Here is a 25,602-nt window from a genome sequence, read left to right as displayed (position 1 = left end):
AGTGGGTCCCCTTCGTGTCAAGCTCAGCATATGGAAACTAGCTTAAGATGCAAGTGAGACATGGCACCATGGGCACTTCCATGCTCCGGCCAGCTAGTTCTGTATGCCTGGCAAGAGTTGAATGTGGCACATGGTATTAAGGATTTATTTGGGTACTGCCACATCATGTACTGCCATGCAGATAACTAGATCATCCCTAGACACTAGCCATATGTCTACGCTGCAATTAAATGCCTACATCTGGTCCATGTCAGCTGACTCAGGCTCAAAGGGCTTTGGATATAGAGCTTTGAAGCTGCAATGTAGCTGTTCAAGTTCGGGCTTGAACCCAGGCCGTGGCTCTAGCCTGCGTTCAAGCATACACAGTGAAATTTTACCACCCAAGAGCCCAAGACCCACAAGCCCAAGTCAGCTGACTCAGGCCAGACATGAGTGTTTAATGGCAATGTAGATGTACCGTAAAAGGTCTGATTGCCCTTTTGTTACATGACAGAGAAACAATGAAGTCTGAGATACAGATGCAATTTTATATGTAGGTTTGATGTTATTAAACATATTAATCTGTTTCCATCTGCTGGTTAGGAGGATTTGAAACCCAAGCTTCTGCACATTTATAGGAGAATCTAATATTTTCATTAGACCATATTATATAAAATATGTTTTTCATTCCAGTGCTAAATTAGAGCTCTTGTAACAATGGACTTTTTTTGGCTCATAATTCACCATGATATAAGAGCTCTATCTGAGCCCCACAACAGATGGAACAACTGACTTACAAAGCGCCAAAAAAACCCACACATGGGCAGTTTTATGGGTATAATTTACTTGGCAGGACACATCACTGAACATTTATATTTAAACTGTTAGCAAAGTACAGTAAATAACAGCAGTAATTTTAAGATTGTTACAATTACTTTCATAAATTGAGCTGTCAAAATTAGGTAGAACAAGCACTATTTCCATCACATTCAGGTTAAATGAATGACTACTTTGAAGATATTGCTTTGTTAAACCTAATTCATAATGTTAAAGGGGCACAATCAACTTAAAAATAATCAGTACAAGTGTTTCAATTAGTATAAGTAACAAGATACTATTATTAAGATTAAAAACCAGAAATTCACTTTAGTTTTCATTATCCATTTGACATTAATTTATGTAGTCAGTTTTAAAATCTCTTGTAGATAGTAAGAAATTACTGATCAACAGGAGAACATAGGTGCAGCTGTGAACACCTGAAGCTTTTTAAATTACAGGCAGTCCCTGAGTTACGTGGATCCGACTTATGTCGGATCCGCAGTTATGAACGGGGCCGTCTCCCTGGTCTCCAGCAGACCAGGGAGAGGAAGCAAAGCGGTGGAGCATGCGGGCAGCAGACAGCCCAGACGCGTCTCCCTGACTTGCTCCTTCCGCGTGCTCCCTGACAGCCCAGACGTGCTCCGCGGCTTTGCTCTGCTTTGCTCCCCGTCTCCCTGGTCTGCAGACCAGGGGGACGGGGAGCAAAGCGGCGGAACACGCGGGCAGCGGACAGCCCAGACGCGTCTCCCTGACGTGCTCCCTCCGCGTGCTCCCTGACAGCCCAGAAGTGCTCCGCGGCTTTGCTCTGCTTTGCTCCCCGTCTCCCTGGTCTTCAGACCAGGGAGACGGGGAGCAAAGCAGAGCAAAGCCGTGGAGCCCGAGGGCAGCAGGACAGCCACGGCGCGTCTGGGCTGTCCCGCTGCCCTCATGCTCTGCGGCTTTGCTCCGGACGCCTGTGGTACAGCAGCTGGGGCGCTGCCGGTTGGTCCCGGCAGCACCCCAGCTGCTCTGCCCCAGGCATCCTGATTCAGCCACTGCTGGTCAGTTTCAGCAGCGGCTGACTTGGGGACGCCTGGAGCAGAGCAGCTGGGGTGCTGCTGGGTTGGTCCAGTAGCGCCGAGGAGCGGCGGCGCTACTGGACCAACCCAGCAGCACCCCAGCTGCTCTGCCCCAGGCGTCCCCAAGTCAGCCGCTGCTGAAACTGACCAGTGGCTGACTACAGGAAGACCCTGCCCCGGGCTTCCTGGAATCAGCTGCTGATCAGTTTCAGCAGCAGCTGACTTGGGGATGCCTGGGGTTCTTAAGTAGAATCTGTATGTAAGTCAGAACTGGCGTCCAGATTCAGCCGCTGTTGAAACTGATCAGTTTCAGCAGCGGCTGAATCTGGACGCCAGTTCCGACTTACATACAGATTCAACTTAAGAACAAACCTACAGTCCCTATCTTGTACGTAACCCGGGGACTGCCTGTAATTTTAAATTGTCAAGATCTCCAATTGCTAGTGTCCCTTAACCTTCAAACCTTTGCTCTTCAGACTTCCAAGAAGAAGAGCTTCTCTATATTTATAGGCATAACGTTCCATATGGACGTTTATCCCAGAACATTCTACAATATGAGTGTCCATACAAAGGAAGTTATTCCAATGTTACTACAAGAGTCTAATTATACTGGGGCAGTTATGCCTTTGTATTTCCCTTGTAGATAAGCCCTGAGTCAATTATAGAGGATGGTAGCTCCATGTGTAAATTTTGGAACTGAATTTACAGATTATTTCAGTCCAGTTAAAAAAGTCCTTGTAACAAATGTGAATAAAGTTACCAGATATAGTAGCTGTGTGTGTGAGAGGAGGAGAGGGGGAGTTGCTTGCGCGTGTAATTTATTTTGGTTTGGTGAATGTTACGTATGGTGAATTTTAGGGGATTTGTCTTTTAAAGAAATCCATATACTTTGGCTTTTCTGGGGGAAAATCCAATACCCACGTTTACACAAACTGCATGTATTACCTTCATCGAAGTCTGCATCATCTTCTGTGTGCTGAGGGAATGGAAAGCAGTTGGTGATTTCAAGCCTGTCATCCACCACAAGTCCCAGCAGCACGCCCTGGACCACTTCATTCCCCTGTCCTTCTTCTTGGTAATGTTTAATAATCTTTAACACAACCTAAAAACCAAGACAAAGAGTAGAATGTGAAAGCCTCTTCTATACGGTCTTTAAATTCATATGACAAATAGTTTAAGTAGGTTATCTGAAATCATAGCTGAAAACCAAATGAATTACAGGCTTAATATGACAACAGAAAAGTCCTACACAAGAAGCTATACAAAAGAATTTCATTTTACCTTTAGCTCACATGTTTCACTGAATTTAGTATAAGCCAGCGGCTCAGACCCCATGGTAAAAGAGGAAGTATTGAAGACCACTAAAAGGATCTGGGAAAACAATTGTTTATTTAAACATAGATCAATTTGCTGAGAGAACTCCCTTTTAAATTGTTTTAAAAAAAATAATAATTACAGCAGCAAGAGAGGGGAGATGCTGATATTAAATACCCTCTTACGGGGCTATAATCGCCCTCCAAAGAAATGCAGGAGATGCAACTATCAAAAGGTAGTGAAAATGATTATGCACAACTCAGCCAGCAGCAGTTTAAAAGAGGCAGAAAAATACTTCTAAAATTTTCAAATGCAGGACTTTCAAGGAATACTTTTAATAGTATCAGTTACAAAACTGAAATGGAACTATGACACATTGAAAGTGTTCCTTGAAAACATTTTGCTTTCAGTTAACAGAAACCAAGAGGCATAAACAAGGGAGAAAATACACCTAAGAGCAGAAATAAAAGTGTGTAAATGACTGAGTAAAAAAGGATTGTCATAATAATTATCACATCCCTCACAACTCTGAATACATTAAGTAACCCTATGTGATGAAGAGTTGATTATGTAGATTTTACTATTATGTTTTCAAACACTGATTTGAGATTAGCTCAGAAATGCAAAGTATGGGGGGTCAATTCATGTTGTTAATTAGACTTAAATGACAAAATAAACGTATAAATGTAGAGTAACAACAGACACTAATCTATATGTGTAGAGACACTAAGGATGATGCAAAGGGAAGCTCAAGTGGACTTTATTTCACCAAGGTCTAAGGTCTTATCTATCCAAGCATAGCAGGCTAGAAATGCTTGATGGCCCTGTTAAGAAAGCATTATTGATCTTTGCATCTGTAGGCAAACCAGCTACCATAATGGATTTCTGCTCTACCACTGAGAGAGAACAAATTTTGCATAAATACTGCCCTTACAGATTCAATGAACATTCTACATGAATACAAGTCCACATTTACGTGGCAGGAACATATATTGCATTGCACACTAAATAATGAAGCAAAAGGTTATGTTTGTGACAATCATTTTAAAACACCTGTAATGATTTACACTCCCTGCAGCATGGTGGTAATGAAAAACATTCATAGCACAGGAAAACCAAATGCAAATACACAATATATATTGCCTTCTTGGAGGAAAAAGAGGGAATCCCAAGTTTTATGAGAAGTCTTCTGTTTGAGGATAAAGAAGAAAATATGGGCTGAAGTGAAAGAAAAGAGGGAAATGCATCTTATGTGCTGTAAATATTAAATAGGGTGGACCAAGCTACACAATGCAGTGGAGGGGGCTACATACCTCAGGGGATTAGTAATGGGGCACAAAGATATATATACATATATAAAAATTTCCTACGGGACAACAGAATGACATCATCATCATGCCACTGCTGCTGCCCGCCTCTGCCTCCACCCTCGGTCACGTGCTGTGGCCAGCCTTGGCGCTATCCCCTCCTGTCATGGGCTGCTCCAGCTCCGGCTCCAGCCTTCACTTTACACCCCAGGGCACTGTACCAATGGGAGGGGGCTGCTGGGGCTGGGTACCCTCCACCATCCACACCTGACCCCCAACCCCGCTCCTGGGCCACATCAGGTCCTCTGACATCAGAGCCTGACTCCCAAAACCCCTACCAGGCAGGCAGGATCCCATCCAAGCCCAACCCCATCCCCACTCCCTTACTCCTTCCACTGAGACACCACACAACCAGCCCACTCCTGCTGCCTCCACTCTAGCTAGACAGCACACTCTCCCCTGGACAGAAACCTACCCTCAGAGAAAGGGGGGTTGGCGAGAGTAGCAAGCAGGGGGTGCAGCCCCCTAGTAATCTCAGATACTTTGAGCAAAGGTCCAGGTGCATATTTAGATGTGAAAAATGAAACTACTTTGAAATTTTGAAAGAAAAAAAATACCATATAGTGAAGTGGCATTTAATACCTCTGCTGAAAGATAACAGAGTTTTAAACCAAATATGCTTGTTTGTTTTTTCCATAAACTATCACTATACCACAAGAAAGTATATCCTTCCATTAATTCTAAGGTGTTGTGGTACTTCATGATAGGCTTGCTGGGACAGAGATCAAATTTCTAGTGGAGAGCTATCTATTTTGTCATATAACATGTAAATAATAGGATGGACTGAGGCACATGTATAAGATACTATTTACTGCATGATTAAGCATGCATAGTATCATATTTCCGATATTTCTCTACTTTGCTCTTCAATTGTTTGTGTTCTCTTACACCCTGCTTGCCTTCCCACTAACCTTTGATAAGTTTTTACACTACAATATTTCATCTCACTATTTCTGATAAGATATTGTTCACTTTTTATCTTCTAGTAGCCTATATCAGACTATAAAAACACCATAATAGAGCACCTGCTACCACAATGCAATCCCTGGCACCTTCTGACTCAGAAGAAATACAGAAGGTTAGAGACTATCAGAACTCCAAATGGGTAACCATATATCCTAATGCAGTGGTGGCCAACCTGCAGCTTGCAAGCCTCATGAGGCTCTTCAAAGGAAAAATTGCAGCTCCCGCACCCGCAGCTCTTCTTACTGTCCTCTGCTCTGACCTTTTTTCCTTGTCTGGGCAGGGCACCCCTTGGCACAGCAAGATCTGACGCTGCAGCCAACGGAAACCTGCTTGGGTCACACGCAGCTCTTAAAGGGGCAGCGAGTTTTTTGTTTGGTTTTTGCTCAACTTCTTTCCCTTGGCTCTTTGCGCTGTACCCACCACTTTTTTGGCTCTTCATCTGTAATAGGTTGGCTACCCCTGTCCTAATGCAATGCTGGATCCTAATGCATTAATTAATGTGCTAATCTAGTAAGAGACCTGCATGAGGCTATGTTCTAAGCTCAACTCCATTAGCACGCTCCAGACAGAAACAGGTTTTCCAGCTTTAGCTGTTGACTGACACAGTGGGTGAGCTAATACGTTTTATTGGACTATCTTCTACTGGACAGAGAGATGGTTTCAAAAGCTTTGTGTAAGTTCAAAATAATTTTTCTCTCTCTTCTCCAACAGAAGTTGGTCCCATAAAAGAGATCACCTCACCAACCCTGTCTCTAATATCCTAGGACCAATATGCATACTAACTACTGACTGTATTTTGAAATTAAAAGTACAAACTGTAAGAAAGGAGACATGCATCCCATGAAAACACTGACTACATTCTTACTATATTTTCCATTTTGTTTTATACAACTTCTACAATGACTAAATACAGTAAGTAACACCTAATGTATAATGCTTGATGATAAGCTGAAGTTTAAAGAAGCATTGCAAGAAAAGCTGCTATCCAAACATTGCTATAAAACTTATAAGGAGAAATCTTGCCATCCAATATTTTCGAGATCCTTCTCCCCTTATCCCCAAAAAAACCATTTAAATGTAAAAGTATACCCAAATTTCTTTGATAATCATAGCAATACTGAGAGATGCTTTTGAACATCTCATCAGTTTGCAAGTAATGTATTTGTAGTTATGAGTGGCTTTCTTTGGTTCTCCTTAAACCCTCTCCCCAGTGACAAACTAAGTGAAAAAAGCCACTTTTGTATTTTAAAAAGGGGGCAAAGGAATTACACCAGTATACTTATGTTTAATTTCACACCTCAATAGTATGCTGATAAAATTTTCTTATACTACCAACTTTGTGTACACACCACTGAAATTAGCTTATTGACCTGTTCAAACTGTCACATGTGAAAAGCTAACTGCTATCATTAGAAATAAGCATATATATCATTAACACTTATTAGTACTAAGTGTAGTGTCATTTGTGACCTGGCCGAGCAATATGCAGATAACTATTAAGGCTTTAAATCTATTCTCTTTTTTTAAAGACTGGTTAACAGTAGGGCAGGCACTAGAAGCTTTGTTGTATACATGAGACCTAAGAAAATGTTCTGAAATTCTCTCTTGCTAACATAAGATCAGCTCCACCAGCATTAGAAATAGCAAGAGGCCTAGAATAGGGATGTTAAAAAAGCGAGTAATTGGCTAACAATGTAACCACTGAAAATTTCAGCAGTTACACAGATACATGCACCTGCAGCACCTATCAGCTCCGGCCTGCACCCCACACTGCTGCTTCTGGTACAGAGGCTGCAACACAGGGCAGCAGCCAGCTTAAAAGCCAGCTCCCACTCCACAGCAGCTCCCAACTCCCACCCCACTCGTAGGGAGCTGGCTTACGGCTTGCGCTGCAGACACTGATGCAGAGTAGGGATATTAGAAAGCAGTTATTTTAATAATCATGTAGCCTCTAAATTTCATAGCAGTTACATGATTACTCGATGTCCCCCAGGGCAGGGCTGGCAGCCAGTGCACTCCCAGATCCACTCCTGGGGAGCCCCCTGCTACCTAGTGCTGCTGCCACTAGTTTAAAAAAAGGCTCCCCGTGCAGAGGGGCTCCTGGCTGCAATCCCATGCTGCTGCCTCTGATACACAGGCGGCAGCGTGGGACAGCAGGTGGGCTCCCCACATGGACTGGCTCTCACCTGCTGCCCCGCGCTGCTGCCTCTGTATCAGTGGCAGCAGTGCAGGGCGGCAAGTAACTCCCCTGCATGCTCTTCATTGAAAACTCAGACCAGCGGGCTGGTTCTGAGCCAGCCTGCTGACCCAATTTTTAAATGCAGAGTATGGGGGGAGGGAGAAGAAGGGGAAGGTGTAATTACTTATTGGTTAAATGGTTAGCTTTCTAGCTGTTAACATCCCTAATACAGAGCTAACAGTGTGGGGTGGTAGCCACTTTTCCGGGAGCGGGGCGGGAGCCTGTGTGTAACTGTTCACGGTAACCAGTAAGCCCAGGCTTATCAGTAAACTGTATAAGCCGTTATCCTATTACATCCCTAGCCTAGAAATTATGTTGCCAGCACTGTTGGGTTTTGTGTGTGCATATACATACCGTGTTAAACAGCCCTAATCAAAGCAAACTTAATTGATGTTTCACACAACAGCTGCTCACCTACATAAGTGCTCCCCCACAGACCAGGCCTGTGAAGACGCTGCTTGGGGAATACTTCCTCAAGGTACAAGTGTTATAACATTTTACTAACCTAGTTTAATCCATTTTTGCCAAGTTCTGGACCATCAACAGCCTAGGTGGGCAAGAATCAGAGTATTGCATAACAGATGGGAGGAATCTGCAGGCAAACGCCATCTTTGGTAAAGTGTGGAGGGGCCTGTGTGTGGAAGACTGTTGTTCTGGATGCAAGAGTGCACAAGCCCAGGAAGCAGCACTGTAACAGACACTGCTAGACTAGGTCTAGTGTTGAGGAGAGGATTACTCACTTTGTGCAGTAATGGAGGTTTTATTGCAGGAACATGAATACCAAGTGTCTTCAAGGTAGCACAGGAGTCCTTCAGTGAGTGAAGGGGGCATTCATAAGAACATAAGTACGGCCGTACTGGGTCAGACCAAAGGTCCATCTAGCCCAGTATCCTGTCTGCCAACAGTAGCCAGCACCAGGTGTGCCAGAGAGGGTGGACCGAAGACAATGATCAAGCGATTTGTCTCCTGCATCCCTCTCCAGCCTCTGACAAACAGAGGCCAAGGACACCATTTTATCCCCTGGCTAATCGCCATGTCAACGAAGACTTTAGATCCCTGAAAAGGGAGATCTTCTACCTAGTCCTGAACCTCACGTGGGAAACTGGAAAGATGTAGCCACGACGACCTCCTCATGACCACCACTGCAGTTGCGATAAATCTGGATGCAGTGTCAGAAGCGTCTAGTGCAGCTTGAAGGATTGTGTGTGCTATCAGGGTGCCCCATTCATGTTGGCCCTGAACGGGTGTGTCATCCTCAGTTAGCACTTCAACAAAATGTGTCATCAGCTTGAAAATATGGTGTGTGTACTTGGCCAGCATAACTGTATAGTTCAATATACATAGCTGCAGGGAAGCAGAGGAATATGCTTTCCTCCCCATGAAGTTGAGGCATTTCCATTCTTTTTCATAAGGAGTGATTCTGGTTGCAGCCTGTTTGCCCCATTGGTTCACTGTATCTACCACTATGGAACTTGGGGTTGGATGGGAGAATAAAAATCAGTGCCCTAACGTGCGATGTAGTATTTGCAGTCTGACTTCTTGCAGACAGGCAGTACCATGCCTGGTATCTGCCAGAGCACTTTATCTGGACCATGAGGGCTGGGTCCTTAGGGAGCACTAGCTTTACTGCCAGGGAGACATGTAGGATATTAGTTAATGTTGAGCCTCATGGGGGCTAACTGATGAAACTTCAAGGACCTTTGCTACCCTTCTGTACAGATCTTGAAAGGATTTACAATCATCCCCCACTGTAGTAGGGGAAGGCATCAGAGCATTGTTGGGAGAAGAGGACGATGTGTGTGTGGGTGGATGCAAAGCAACTGCAGACTTGTCATCAGTTGAAGGAGGTTTGTCCTCCTCTTGATAACAGGTGTCCAATGATGGTTGATTGAGGCTCCATGAGTTGAGGCTGTTGGGTCATGTAAGGAACCCAGGGATCCCAGTATGGTCAGGTATGTGGCACAGGGACTGGAGGCAGAACCCACTCGGGTATCTGCCATTGAGGCACTGATGGGTGCATCTAATGCTGCTGTTGCAGCTAAAGTTGTTTGGGTGAGGAGTGCCTCGGTGTATGAGCTCTAAACAAGGGGCTTCTCATCCTCATCACTTGACAGAGGCAGTGCCGAGCATGCAGAAGTAAATGAAGTAAGCCTGCTAGAGGCAGGTGTACCGTTGGTGCTGAATAGTCATTCTGAGCTCCTCCACTGTTGTCTGTGCGAGTGGAGCCAGCATCAACGGTACCAACAGAGCCAAAGATGGCAGTACCACAGCTACTTGCTGAGTCGACAGCGCAGAATATGCAGCAGGCTTCTTTTGTGCTTTTGGTACTGTGAGTGACATAGATATGCTGATGGAGCATCTTTGGGATGTGTCTTTGAATTGGCCTTTTTGGATGCCGAATCAGAGGTGGACAGTGTTGTCAAAGTTGGCTTTGACATGGGCTTGTCCTGTGCCGTCAGTCGTCTTTCCAAGGTCCTTGGACCCTCAGGAGCCATGAGCTGATGATGGTCCTGGTACTTCCCTGTCCTGGGCCCTAAAGTGGGTTGGTGCAGGGAGTATTTTAGGTGTTGGCCCCCGTTTTTTTTTTTGAGGGGGGAGTCACCTCTGCTCAACGAGTAAGATCTCTTCCTGAGTGGATCTAGGTAAGAGTCTCAAGTAGTAGAGACAGAAGGGGCTGCTTTCTCCAACATAGCTGTTTGTGAGGGCTGCCAAAGCAGAGTAGAATGCTTCGGGTCAGAGGCTAGTCTTACTGTACTTTCCAGGGAGGTAAACTTCAGTTGTAGCTCCCTGGCCTTCGGCGTGCAGGCCGTCAACTGCTTTCAATGCTGGCAGTGAGCTGTGGCATGTGCCTGGCCCAGGCATTGAACACACTGGGAGTGCCCATCTGAAATAGGAAGAGAGAGCCTACAGGAAAAAATATATTAACTAGTATTTTGGAAGACACCCTTACCAAGGTAGGCAAACCAAAGCTAAAGCATTAAGAACATTGGATGATACATAAATTAAAAATTTATTTTGGGAATTGCTGTTTTGATGGAACCCAGGATCTCCATCCTGAACTGTGGCTTCTGAAGGAATCTGTTAAATTGAATTTCTGACGTTGCACCTCATATTTACAGAAATATGTTTATTAATATGAATGACATACTTTAATATACTTTATGCAAAATACTTCATGTAACTTATCAGTTAAGAACTTATAACTTGTTCAACACGCATATTCCATTTGCGTGCATGTATCATTCCTGTATTTTAAGTTTGAAATGTGAAACATAAACCTGTTTACTAATCTAGACATGTTAAGTGAGACAAGCAGTACTAAAGGAACTGAAAGCCTGGTACTTGGGACAATGATCTCTGAATAGTCTTATATTTCCTGTAAGTCTGGACTATGATTGGTCCTCCCAAGACATGTAGCCAGATCAGCAGATGCTGGTACCCATTTTGGATATTGTACTTTTCTACCAAAGGAGAGAAAAGTTTGAACTGAACACAAAGGATTCCTGCCTTTGACAAAATCTACCCAGTCAGGAAACCAAACAATTGGAGCAGCTGCCCACATGCCAAAGCACCCTTGTTTTCATATAAGACGTCTTCTGTAACCACCTGGAACTGAACATTAAGAAGGATCAGACCCAAGTTGGGAGGCCTCCCAGTTTGTGAGAAAAAGGTGAGTAGAACCTACAGCTGGATAAAAAAAATAAACTTATTTTGATCTGTCTTCTATAACATGAAACCACTTTAATCCTACTTTTTATACTTAAAACCACTTTTAATAATAAACCCAGTGTAAACAATGGCTACCTGGTTGGACAACAGCTGTGCATCTCTCTCTTCCATTAATAAAGACAACAAATGAATTATGCATTTGCTCTGTATTAAAACTTTATGCAGAGTAAGATGGATTTATCTGGGGTTCTGGCCCCATTGTGGCTGTACACCTGGATGCTGTGTCTAGTCCCTTTAACTGACCCTCCTAAGAGCTGAGCCGATCTAAGTTCTTGTGTTGCTCTGTTTGAGGCTGTGACCCAATCCTGTGCCACCACTGGAGGAGACCAGATTGGCTCAGCAGCACAGACTGGTGGGGCATCTCAGAGGATAGGTAGACAGGCTCAGTGGTATTTCAGTATATCAGGTGAGTGTCTTATGGGATCTTTGTGACCTAACTTGTCACAGAGGATTCCTCCTTTGGGAAACTCAGATGCCCGGACAGGGACAGGATAGAGTCCTAATCCTTTTTGATCTCAGAGATCCTTTATCCTAATCTGAAGATGATACATTGCAATCTTTATACTCAGTATTTCAGTTGGTTGGAGGATTAAACTTAGGTTTGGTGTTACATTTAATTCTAATGGTGTAACCCTGGCTACTTAAACTTGGGGGGATGCTTTTTTTTTTCTCCTAAGATAGTATTGAGCTAATGTTTTGATCATTTCTGCCACATGCTCCTCAATCAGCTCCCTTAAAGGAGGCAGAATTTTCCTATAATATCTCCTCTATACCTCAAAATCAGCTGGTGTACAGAATCAGCCACTTGGATCACTCTTGCAACTTTCAGATGGCTCCAAAGAGTACCAAGACTTATAACAGTGTTTGTATTCCTTTGATACACAAGGATCTCAGACTGATTTTTAAATAAAAGGAGGTTTCCATAGCAGTTCTATCTATAGTCACTGAAAAGCCTGCCTCGTGGGATATTCAGTAGTAAACAGTACTTACTTTCCTTAGAGGTTGGCCCTCCATGGCCTTAGGCAGACCTGGTGTTATGAGAATTATACAGCACACCACTCGTATTGAGCATCTTAAGGTTTATTTTTTGTGGGATTTTCTGTTTGTTTGGAGAAAGACAATCTGCTATGACTAGTAAGATGTTTTTCACCAAAAACTCCCTGTCCAGAGGACATCTGAACTGAAATGGCACAGTATGCAAAAGGAAGTCTGGCCATGCACAGATGGCTGTAATATCAAATGCATGAAAGGCACTAAGCTGGCTTTGCTTTTATCATTTTACATAAAGACTTGCCATTTATTTAATCAAACACTAGGACTACACAAACTTTTGGAGAATACATATCAGGACATTCACTCTGGAATGGATTCAGTTCAACTTCTCTCCAAGGTTTCTTTTCTCAAGGCCTTATCTGGAAGGATACAGAGTCTGGATAATACTCCTGAGGGTGGTTTAAAAACAATTTAAAAACCTGAGGGTTTTCCCTCCACCTTGGGTCTAATTTCCTCTTCTGTGGAGTTTGGCTCCAAAGGCAAAAAATCGACTCTCAGGAAAAAATTAATGAGTGCCCCTCTGAATTTTCAGCCCTTTTTTCTTCATTGTAGAGCTTAACACTGGGAAGGTTTGTGTTATGGTCAAGTGGCAGAGGAAAACATGAAGGAAGAGGTCTCCTGTTCCTTGTTTTTCTAGGAAAGCAAAGCCTTAAAAATTCCACTGTTGAGGAGTGACTTCTGTACTCAGAATCTTTAGTCGTCTTCGCATTAATCTTTTTACTTTTCCCCACTCAATTTCTAATATTTCTAAAGGGAGGGGGAGAGAAGTGTGATCAGCCACTTAGGTCTCAGAGCGCATCTTGATATTTTGAAGTTTTTCCTACTCGTTTGTAGGTCAGAGGAAAGATGGCCTCCATTGTGAGACAACAGGATAGCAACAAAGAAGGAATCTACAGGGAAAAACTAATTGAATTCTTTGCTTTGGTTTTCACAGCTGAGAATGTTGGAAAGATTCCCAAACTTGAGCCATTCTTTTTATGTGACAAATCTAAGGAATTGTCCCAGATTGAGGTATAAGAGGAGATTCTGGAACAAACTGATAATCTTAACAGTAACAAGTCTCTGGGACCAGATAGCATTCACCCAAGAGTTCTGAAAGAACTCAAATGTGACATTGCGGAACTATTAACTGTGGGTTGTAACATATCTTTTCAATCAGCTTCTGTACCTAACAACTGGAAGATAGCCAATGTGATGCCAATATTTAAAAAGGGCTCTAGAGGTGATTCTAGCAATTACAGACCAGTAACTCTAACTTCAGTAATAGGCAAATTAGTTGATTACAGTAAAGAATAAAATTGCCAGACTCGTAGATGAACATAATTTGTTGGGGGAAGTTAACATGGTTTCTGTAAAGGGAAATCATACCTTACTAATGTATTAGAGTTCTTTGAGTGGGTCAAATTATATGGACAAGGGGGATCCGGTAGATATAGTTAGGGTTGCTAGATGCCTGAAACAAAACTATCGAACATCCCCCTCCTCCCCCCCAAAAAAAAAACACCAGGAAAAAATGTTGTTGAAGGGAAAAAAGGGGGAAAGGCCAAAGAACCTAGATCACTGCTAGGGGTTACCAGGTAGTCATTTAAATAAAAATAAAAAACCAACATGCTTCATGGAGAGGGAGGGCGGGGGGGGGGGGGGGAGACCTGACAGGAAGGGAGTGGTGCTGGCGGGGAAAAGGGGAGGGGCTGGAAACAGCTAACGGGGGGGGGAGGGGCTGGCCAGGAGAGATAGGGGGGCCAACTGGAAGCAGGGCTGGTCGTGAGGAGGTGAGGGGAACGGGGCTGGCTGCGGGATATTAGGGTAGGGGGGACCTGCTGGGAGGGGGCAGGGCTGGCCAGGAGTAAGGGGGGGCAGGAAGCAGAGCTGGGGGGACGATTGGGGGCCGCGACGGTGGCCAGGAGGAAGGGGGAGTGGAAAGCACAGTTAGCAGGGGCACGGAGAGGTGCAGCGGCGCTGACCGGGGGAGATCGGGAAGAGGAACAGGCCGGCAGAAAGCAAACAGAGAGAGGGGAGGGTGCAGGGGCCTGGCTGGAGAAGATCAGGAGGGGAAGTGGGGGAGAACCAGCCGGATGGGAAGGTGGGGGGGGGGGGGGGTGAGCAAATAGGCCGGCAGGGAGCAGGACTGACCTGGGCACTTGCTGCCTGTCCCGCGCAGGCTCTCGGTGACGCACGAGCGAGGAGGAGGCTTCCAACCCTCCTCACACTCAACCGACTAAGGGCTCCCGGCAGCAGTCGCGGCCCTGCCTCCCAGCTGGGACTCCTGGCCGCTCCCCCCGGCGCCTGCCAGGCTTCTGTCCAGCATGCAGTCGGAAAAATCAGAAAATACTTGGCATTGCACATGCTGGTATTTTCTGGTTTTTTTAACCGGACAGCGTGCACAAATACTGGACTGTCTGGTACAATACCGGACACCTGGCAACCCTACATATAGTATATTTAGATATCCAGAAAACCTTTGACAAGGTTCATCACCAAAGGCTCTTACGTAAAGTAAGCTGTCATGGAATAAGAGGGAAGGTCCTTTCATGGACTGATAACTGGTTAAAAGACCGGAAACAAAGGGTAGGAATAAATGGTAAGTTTTCAAAATGGAGAGAGATAACTAGTGGTATCCCCCAAGGGTCCATAAAATCTTGATTAATTAGTTAACCAGTTAAACATTGGGTTTAACAAGTTAACTGAATAAAAGGTGGAAGAGGGGAGCGATTCCAATCTAGTGGGCTGGAGTCCGTCCGTCCCCCCCAATGACACGGGCACGGGCTGCTTCATCCTCATGGCCCGGGGGGAAGGGGGACAAGGGGAGCAGCAGTAAGAGGGGGCCACCAGCTCCCAGCCCACACAGGCTCATGCTCTGGGAGTTGGCAGCTACCCACCAACCTCCCGCTGCCACTTCCGCTCCCCCCCCCCCCCCCCCCCCCGCCCCACTTCTCGCTACTGCTTCCGCTCCCTCCACCCATGCAAGGCTGCTGACTCAACAGGCCTATGGGGCTGCTCCCAGGTAACGGCTGTGACTGACAGCCCTAATCTGTTCTTTTTAAAAATGAATCGACTTTCTAAAGAAAAGAGTTGACATATTATTGTTTTGATATATAAAGAGAGTTTTTTTCTAAAGGTACTTGGGATTTGGCTTGGGTTTAATCTTTCGAATAGCAAAACCATCTTGTCTTCCCTGTTTTTTTTTTAAGAGGAGCAGGGAATTAAAGTGGGAGTCCTGAGTCTGGCGAAGGAGCCAGGGACGTTAATCTTTCATAGAGAATGTTTTCCTTAACTCTGTCCAAAGTTTGAACTGGTCAGCTGATATCTTCCAGGTACCATGAAACACGTTTAAAGTCATCAGCTTGCTTATTTTTATTACTTTTCCTCTGTAAGTGAGTTGCTCAGTGATGCAGAGGAAAGGAGCTGAATGTGAACTGGATAACAATAAGGTCATCAACTGATGGAGAGAAGTGAAGGGTATTGAAATCAAACATATAAATCAAGACATATGCTAATCACCCCCAGGACTGATATGTTTGGATTCTGTATCTCATCATCATCTTTTAGATCAGATTCAATCTGAAGAGTGAGCTCTTTCTTCTATGTGGAAAGCATGTAGTACATTTTGGGTGCCACATCCGTACAAAGAGTAATATACTACATTATGTTTGTATATTTTAAATTATCCATTGTCCCACTCACTACACATCAATATGGTTCTCTGCAATAGAAAATATCATAATATAAATATCACAGTACAGTGTTCATTACCATGGAAACCATCAGGACCACAAGCAGAATGACTGCTTTATAAGGCTGTTTCTATAATACGGCCCCAGGATTCCAATTGTTTGAGCAGCAGGGCATTAGATATCATTACCACACTGTTAGGAAGCAATGATGGGACTGTAACAAGAGTAGGGCCCTACAGTCACCCTAGTTACAACTGAGACAGAGCGTTACTAAGTGTTTTGTGATGGATCATTTTTGCTCCTTCCACAAACAGGGTTAGAAAATTTCAATCTTCGAACACATGTAATATTTAAAATAAGTTTTTTATTATGACATGTTTTTAGAACAGCAATCAATATATTTCCATTGTTTTGAGAATCAAAGCTGATGAACAATGTACCTGCATTTTAGGGAAATTAGAGACAAACTATCATTTCAATTGAATATTTTTCATTTGGTACAAAAGAATCTTATGCTTTTAGCTGACAGCTATATGCTAAAATGTCTTCTGCTATATTAGCGAACGACCAGCATTCAAATATTTGCAGTACTTACTGAGCTAGTAGTGCTACCTGTGAATAAAAATTACTTTTCAGGCTTTGGCTTCTAGTAGTTGCATATGAAAAAGTTTACAAGTGGCAGCCAAAGGCAGCAGCACTGAACATCGACCAACCACCCATTTTTCATATGAATTATGCTAAATTTTTATTCTCATTCTGAAATAGAAGAAAACCTACGCAATAGTTATCCATGGTTATTTGATTAGGAAATTAACAGAACACAGTGCTAAATGAAACAAAATAAACTTGCTTTGTCTATTTACAGCATTATAAAATCCCCGCAGATTAGAGGTACCTAATACTATTTTGGGATCCTCGCCACATCAGGATTTAAAAAAAAAAAAAAAAAAAAAAAAAAATCACATGTGATGACATAAAATATTGTATTTAAGCATAAAAATTATGGGATCCCTCCTTTCACATACTTTTAGTGTATGTTCCAAAACAAACTTGAAAGTGACAAAATGGTTATCATTTTCAATCATTTATTATTTAATGTGTGAAACAGAAGTTTTCCACGTTTTTGGAACCTATCTTCACTGAAAATTAAGTGAATAAATTCTATTGCAACAAGTTTAAAGAAACATAAAAATATGCCCTAAAAGGAGGCTGTGTGGTCCAGTGAAAGGGAGACTAGACTATGCTTCATAAGACCCAGGTACAACTCACAGCTCTGCAACTGAACTGCCATGCAGCCATGTAAAACCAATGATATTTCTCCTCAGTTTCCCATCTTTAAACTGGGACTAATGATTTTTAGAAAAATTTATAATAATTTTTGAGTGTTGCAGGTATCTTAAACTGTGATCTTAATGATTTTTTAAATTCTGTGTTACTAATTAACACATGCTATACTGTGTTGCATTACGGCCAGATTTTTGCTACATGGTAGAGTTCTGAATCTTATGAGTCAAAAGTAGCAAGTACTAGGTGTGATGCTAGTAGTTTTGTAGAATGAAACCTTATTTGCAAGCTCTTTAAAACATGCATCTGTCTACAAACCTTGAAGCCATGTGCTAATTTGTTCTGGGGCTTCTAGTCTTTAAATTTTGTTAGTCTCTATGGTGCTGCAGTACCATTCATTTTTTTCAGTTCCAGTTTAACACAGCTATCCCTCTGAGTCTGAGTTGGTGACACACAGAAGGTGAAAGTTTCAAACAAGGAGAACGTTTATCTGTTTTTAAAGCATGGATCCTCAACATTCCCCAAAGAAACTTTGTAAGCTTAGTGAATACCTCTTACTCTCCTTTCCAGTGTCAGTAAATATTGTATTAATCATGCTCTCCCTGCAAATACTATTTCTAGTTGACTCAGATTTGTTTAGCATCTTAAGTTGAGCTACGTGTGGATAATGCATGTTTTGGTGTGTTTACTAGCTTGAGTTGTTAGAAAGAATGATGATACATGTATTTCCTTTAACTGACCCTCCTAAGAGCTGAGCCGATCTAAGTTCTTGTGTTGCTCTGTTTGAGGCTGTGACCCAATCCTGTGCCACCACTGGAGGAGACCAGATTGGCTCAGCAGCACAGACTGGTGGGGCATCTCAGAGGATAGGTAGACAGGCTCAGTGGTATTTCAGTATATCAGGTGAGTGTCTTATGGGATCTGTGTGACCTAACTTGTCACAGAGGATTCCTCCTTTGGGAAACTCAGATGCCCGGACAGGGACAGGATAGAGTCCTAATCCTTTTTGATCTCAGAGATCCTTTATCCTAATCTGAAGATGATACATTGCAATCTTTATACTCAGTATTTCAGTTGGTTGGAGGAATAAACTTAGGTTTGGTGTTACATTTAATTCTAATGGTGTAACCCTGGCTACCTAAACTTGGGGGGATGCTTTTTTTTTCTCCAAAGATAGTATTGAGCTAATGTTTTGATCATTTCTGCCACATGCTCTTCAATAGGCTCCCAAGGTTGGGGTGCAAGCTCTGGTCTTGGATTAAGGAATATGGAGTGTGAAGGGCTGAGCTGAGCCTGGTGCAGGCAGTTGGAGTGTCCGAGGGGGTTCTAGGTGCAGGATGCAGGAGGGTGTTTGGATGCAGGGGTGCTCGGAGCTGGGCAGGGACTTGGGGTGCAGGGTGGAGTTCATGACTGGAGTAGGGTTTTGGGATGTGGACACCAGCTGGGCACTGCTTACCTCAGGTTGCTCTTGGGTGGTGGCACAGTAGGGCAGGCTTACCCCATCCTGGCCCTGCACTACTCCCAAAAGCAGCGAGAAAACTCCACCCCAAGTCCTGTTGTGCCCCCTCTCTGCTCTGTGGAGATAGGATACAGGGTGGGAGTGGGGTACCTTGACATCAGTGTCCCCTCTTCTTCCTCCCCTGCCCTGCTCAGAAAGCAGAGAGTCTCTTGAGGGGACAGCTCCAAGGCAAAGGGCAGGAGATGTGCAACAATTGGGGGAGGGGAAGGGCAGCTGAAGTGCTGGGATTTGTAACCTCTTGACAGGTTTGGCCAAGATCATCTGTCAGAGGCTCCAAGATCTACCAGTAGATCCCGATCTACTGGTTGGTGACCACTGATCTACATGTTTTGTTAGTCTATAAAGTGCTACCAGACCATTTACCTTCTGGTTTTTCTTCCTGTTTCAGACTAACTTGGCTACTCCCTGAAGCTCCTGAACATGCTAGAGAAAGGGGTAAGCAGTGAGGTGGCAAAGTTTGAGGACGATACTAAACTGTTCAAGATAGTCAAGAAGAAAGCAGACTGAAGTACTTCACAAAGATCTTACCAAACTGAGTGATTGGGCAACAAAATGGCAAATTAAATTTAATGTGGATAAGTGTAAAGTAATGCACATTGAAAAAAATAACCCCAACTAAACCTACAATATGATGGGGGCTAATTTAGCTACAACTAATCAGGAAAGCGATCTTAGAGTTATCGTGGATAGTTCTCCGAAAACGTCCACACAGTGTGCAGCAGCAGTCAAAAAAGCAAATAGGATGTTAGGAATTATTAAAAAGGGGATAGAAAATAAGACAAAGAATATTTTACTGCCTCTATATAAAACTATGATATGCCCACATCTTGAATACTGGATACAGATGTGGTCAGCTCATCTCAAAAAAGATAGTTTGGAATTAGAAAAGGTTCAGAAAAGGGCAATTAAAATGATTAGGGGTTTGGAACGGGTCCCAAGAGACTGGGACTTTTCAGTTTAAAAAGAAGAGACTGAGGGGGGATATGATAGCTATATATAAAATCATGAGTGGTATGGAGAGGGTGGATAAAGAAAAGTTATTAGTTCCCATAATAGAAGAACTAGAGGACACCAAATGAAATTAATGGGTAGCAGGTTTAAAACTAATAAAAAAGTTCTTCACACAGCGCACAGTCAAACTGTAGAACTCCTTGCCAGAGGAGGCTGTGAAGGCTAGGACTAACAGAGTTTAAAAAAAAACTAGTTAAATTCATGGAGGTTAGGTCCATGAAAGGCTATTAGCCAGAGAGGAATGGTGTCCCTAGCCTCTGTTTGTCTAGAGATGGATGGCAGGAGATAAATCGCTTGATCATTGTCTTCGGTCCACCTGGCGCTGGCCACTGTCGGTGGACAGGATACTGGGCTGGATGGACCTTTGGTCTGACCCAGTATGGCCATTCTTATGTTCTAATATACTTGAGCTAATCTTTCAATTTAAATATTTTTATTTCACTACACATCAAGGCACAGTGATTTCATGAGTGTATACAAGTATGTACACTTAACACAAAGGAAATTTAAAGGAGTATTTTTAAACTATGGATTAGGGATGATAATGCATAACCAGGTCATGAGTAACCAGTACATTGGTGTAGCCCGCCTTGTGCAGTTAGTTGCAACCATGGTGATATTTCTGGAACGTGTTTCTCTTCTTCAGGATATGATATCTTGCATCTGAATGCTTTATAGTATTGTATTTTAAATTGGTTACTGGAAATGGTATTAATGCAGTGCATCAAAGAACTGCAGAAGTATGCACAGGAGGCTCTTTATTGCTTAATAGAGATTTTTATTTTACTAATTGCATGAAGCAAGTGAATATAGCACAACCTCCTGAGTTCGACTATGTCTCTCAGCTAAGGCAAACAACACTTTCACAAATCAATAAAATTATTCAAGTGTGTTTACAGAATCAAGTTCCATATGAATTGCAAAACAGTATGAACACAAAACAAAGCTATAAACATCAGACTGTCAATTTGACAGAGGTATCCTTATGCTGATTAATATTTCACCTGGATCCTGAGTGATACTACCATCATCTTATATACAAAAGATAAGAATGTCAAATCAAACATTCAAAAAACACCTCAAATGCCAGAATTAAGGTTACACAATAAAATACATTTAATCAAATGTCAATGGCTATAAAAATGACTAAAAATAGGATACATGTAAAATAAGTAGCGTCCAAATCCATGAGTGCAGGTAGTGTAGGGGTAGGGAATACACACCTCTATCTACTAGTTTTAAGAGGTGGAAATACCAAGACAGAATGTAAGAAGTGATGCCTTGGAAAGAATGGCACAGGCAGTCACTTAAAGACTGGTCATATTGCAAGTAATCTTTATAAAATAAAACTAGTATAGATCAATACCTAGTAGTAGCAACTATTTTCCACTCAAACTATACTAGGGATGTAAGCAACTAGTCTCTCGACTAGTTACTTCCCCCGTCCCCTTGCACTGGAGGAACAGAAGCCCATGCTAGGGAAAGCGGGCTTCATAGCTGGTTTCCCTGAGCACCATCTCTTCAGGAGGCACAGGGGTAGTGCGGACCAGGAGCAAGCTGGGAATCAGCTGATACCCGGCTCACACCCAGTTCCACATGCTACACTTCTGCTTTTTAAATATATTAAGAGCTGTCAAGCTCTTAATACATTTAAAAGGCTAGTGCACAGCAGTGGAGACCCAATGCAAGTATAGGCTAGTGGGTAGTGTGGGTAGTCTAGTCATGTGGGTAGTCCAGTCACTACTTGACTACTTGCTTCTTCCCCTCCTCCCTCCCTCCCTGCCTTTGCTGTATCAGAGGCAGCAAGGACGGGTGGGGGGGGGGGAAGCACGAGCCAGTGCTGGGGGGAGCCAGCTTAAAAGCCAGTTACCCCCAGCACCATCCCTGCAGTGCAGGTGGGCAAGGGTAGCAGGGGAGGCAGAGGCACAGCAGTCTGGGTGCCAGACCTACCCCCATTACAGCTCTGTGCACCCAGCTCTTGCTACATTTAAACTGCAGAGCTGCAGCGGGGCGCCTTATCAGCTATAGAAATTGTGTAATCAATACAAATTATATCGAGTACACGATTAGTCATATACTCACTTGACATCCTTAAGTTAAAGAATAATTTTTCTCTACTGCTTCAGTAGAAGCTGAAGCTACCCCAGAGGAGGGCAAATCACAGCCCTTCTGTCCAGCCTCCAGCTCCAGCCCGAGAAAGCTAGCTCCACAGCATTCCCTTCTTCCCCCCTGCCCTACAGCCTCAGCTCACTGCCCCACCAACACTGATGCTCCTGGCAGCATAGTTTCAGCTCTAGCGTATCATCACCAACCCCAGCGCTGGCTGGGAGGTGGTTAGATAGGGCGAAAGGGGTCCCGGACAGGTAGCAGGGGGGATTGGCTAGGTGTTATAGGGTCCCAGAGAGCAGTCAGGGGATGGGAAGCAGGGAGGATGGTACAGGCTGAACCTCTCTCAACCAGGACTCCCTGGACCAGCAGGACCACAGCTATTGCTGGACCAGAGAGACCTGGTGGTGGGCCAGAGGCAGGAGCCCTATGGGGGCCGGACCAGGGAAGTCCAACCCCCCTCCCCCCCCGATACAGGTTGGGAGGTCCAATCTGTATAGGGGATGGGAATGCAGGAGGGTGGTCAGGAGAAAAGCCACACCTGGCTGGGGAAGTACAGCCTCTCCTAGCCTTCTCTACCCAGCCCCCCATACAATTTTGGATCCTTAATTTAGCCGTCAGGCCAAAATGTTAGCCCACCCCTATGCTACCCAAAATGTTAGCCCACCCCTGTGCAAGCCCTGTGCTACCCAATTGGGGGTAAAGGAGATAGGAGAATCATAGGTATTTAATTAAAATACAGCAATAAGGTAATCTTGGTTCTATTTTTAAATCACTTTCTACCTGTGCAAAGGTGGGAAGACTATCTTGCATCTCAGGTCTCCCATTCAGGAAATGGAAATTACCATTAATAATTATTTAGTAGGGGGCTGTACCCCCTGCTCACTACTCTCACCAACTCCTCTCTGTCCACCAAAATCAGCTCATGGCCTCTCCCCCTACTCAGGAAGCAGCAGGAAAGGGGTGGCCACCAGCCCTTTCTGTGGCCAGATGGGGGCTGGACAGCAGGGCCTGCACCAGGATGGGGGCTGGAGACAGGACTGTGCAGCCAGATGGGCGCTGGGCCCCAACTGGGGCCTTGTTGACCAGGCTTCATTTTAAATAAAGTAAAATATTATGTCCAACACAAAAAGGTTTCAACATTGTATTTATTTATGGCAGGGATAAGGAACCTTTTTTGAGTTGGGGACCACTGACCCACAGAAAAATCAGTTGGAGACCACACAAGTGAGAAGGAAAAAGCTCCCCTCCAAAAGCCCCCAACCCTCACTGATATGACCCCAACTGAGACACCTCACTCCTCTGGTGCTCCACGGAAGGTGGGGGAGAACTGAGGTTCAAGGCCTCAGACCAAATGAACTCTTCTGGGGTTCTGGAGTTAGTGGATTTTGTGGGCCCACCAGGCTCTAGGGTGGGGCCAAAAATGAGGGATTCAGTGTGTACGGAAGGCCTGTCTGAGTGGGATAGGGATGGGGGTGCAGGATATGGGAAGGTGCAGAAGAGGCTGAGAGTGTGAAGTCTCAGTGTGAGGTAGGGTTCAGAAGCAGGCTGGGGACAGGATGTCTGGCCAGGGAGGTGGGTACAGGAGCAGGCTGGGGGTGAGGGAAGAGTGAGGAGGTTGGGGTGGAGGGTCCGTGCATAGAATCACAGAATCCTAGAACTGGAAGGGACCTTGAGAGCTTGAGTCCAGTGCACTGCCCTAATGGCAGGACCAAGCACGGTCTAGAATAGATCATCCCTGATGGATGTCTAGCCAACCTGCTATTAAATATCTCCAGTGATGGAGATTCCACAACCTCCCTAGGCAATTTATTCTAGTGTTTAATCACTCTGACAGGAACTTTTTCCTAATATCCAACATAAACCTCCCTTGCTGCAATTTAAATCCACTGCTTCTTGTCCTATCCTCTGAGGCCAAGGAGAGCAATTTTTCTCCCTCTTCCTTGTAACACTCTTTTAGATACTTGAAAACCGCTATCATGTCCCCTCTCAGTCTTCTCTTCTTTGAACTCAACAAGCCCAATTCTTTCAGTCTTCCCTCGTAGCTCATGTTTTCTAGACCTTTAATCATTTTTGTTGCTCTTCTCTGGACCTTCTCCAATTTCTCCACATTTTTCATGAAACGTGGTACCCAGAACTGGATATGATACTCCAACTGAGGCCTAATCAGAGCAGAGCAGAGCAGAAGAATGACTTCTCGTGTCTTGCTCACAACACACCTGTCAATGCATGCTAGAATCATGTTTGGGTTTTTTTGCAACAGTGTCACATTGCTGACTTATGTTTAACTTGTTGTCCACTATGACCCCTAAATCCGTTTCAGCAGTACTCCTTTCTAAACAATCACTTCCCATTCTGTATGTGTGGAACTGATTGTTCCTTCCTAAGTGGAGTACTCTATATTTGTCCTTATTAAACTTCATCCTGTTTACTCAGACCATTTCTCTAGTTTGTCCAGATCATTGTGAATTTTGATCCTATCCTCCAAAGCAACTGCAACCTCTCCTAGCTGGATATCATCTGCAAACTCAATAAGCGTACTTTATGCGCTAATATCTAAATCATCAATGAAGATATTGAACAGAACTGGTCCCAAGAAAGATCCCTGCAGAGCCCCACTTGTTATACACTTCCAACATGATTGTAAACCGTTAATAACTATTCTCTGAGAATGGTTATCCAGCCAGTTATGCACCCACCTTATAGTAGCCCCATCTAGTTTGTATTTCCCTAGCTTATTGATAAGGTCATGTGAGACTGTGTCAAACGCCTTACTAAAGTTTACGCATACCACGTCCACCGCTTCTCCCTTATCCACAAGTTTAGCTTTCTTTGATAGTCTATCAGATTGGTTTGACATGACTTGTTCTTTACAAATCCATGCTGGCTGTTACTTGTCACCTTATTATCTTCCAGCTATTTGCAGCAGGGATGTTAAATACCAGTTAACTGAATAGTCGAGTAACCTCATGAATTCTTATCAGTTAGTTGACTATTCTATAGTCCCTGTGGGTGGGCCAGCACTCAGTGCACCTCACTCCCAAGGAGTCCCCTGCCACTCCATGCTGCTGCCTCTGATACTGAGGCAGCAGAACGGGGTGCCAAACAGGAGCTGGTCTGTGAGGGGAGCCAATTTAAAAACCAGTTCCCCTCAGGGACCAGCTGCCTATCACCCTTTGCTGTTGCCTCTGATAAAGAGGCAGCAGTGCAAGGCAGCAACAGCCCTTGTCTGGGGGGCGGGAGGGGTCTGAGTTCCCAGACCCAGCACAAGCCGGAACTAAGCTGCTGAGCTGTCTGCCTGCCCAGCTTCTAATACACTTTAAATGCAGAGCCACAGCAGTGACCAACCTGCTCAAAAATGTATTGGTGGGGGAGAAGGGGAGAGAGAAATGCGTGTAGTCTATAGCATTAACCTATAAGCTTTTGCTTATCGGTTAATCGACGATACTATTACATCCCTAGTTTACAGATGAATTCTTTAATT

General features: G+C 44.1%; 1 protein-coding gene across 1 annotated transcript in view; it reads right to left on the bottom strand.

Annotated features, from left to right (window-relative positions):
• Positions 1 to 25,602, bottom strand: part of EIF3H (eukaryotic translation initiation factor 3 subunit H) — a 142,106-nt gene that overhangs the window by 103,733 nt on the left and 12,771 nt on the right. Inside the window, exon 2 of the mRNA XM_006130789.4 lies at positions 2,802 to 2,958. Within this exon, the coding sequence (XP_006130851.2) occupies positions 2,802 to 2,958 (157 nt within the window). The remainder of the gene's footprint in view (positions 1 to 2,801; positions 2,959 to 25,602) is intronic.

This window comes from Pelodiscus sinensis, chromosome 2 (genome assembly GCF_049634645.1).
Source record: "Pelodiscus sinensis isolate JC-2024 chromosome 2, ASM4963464v1, whole genome shotgun sequence".
Classification (NCBI taxonomy): Eukaryota; Metazoa; Chordata; order Testudines; family Trionychidae; genus Pelodiscus; species Pelodiscus sinensis.
The sequence above is the reverse complement of the archived record's forward strand: the minus strand, read 5'-3'. Positions and strand labels throughout refer to the sequence as shown.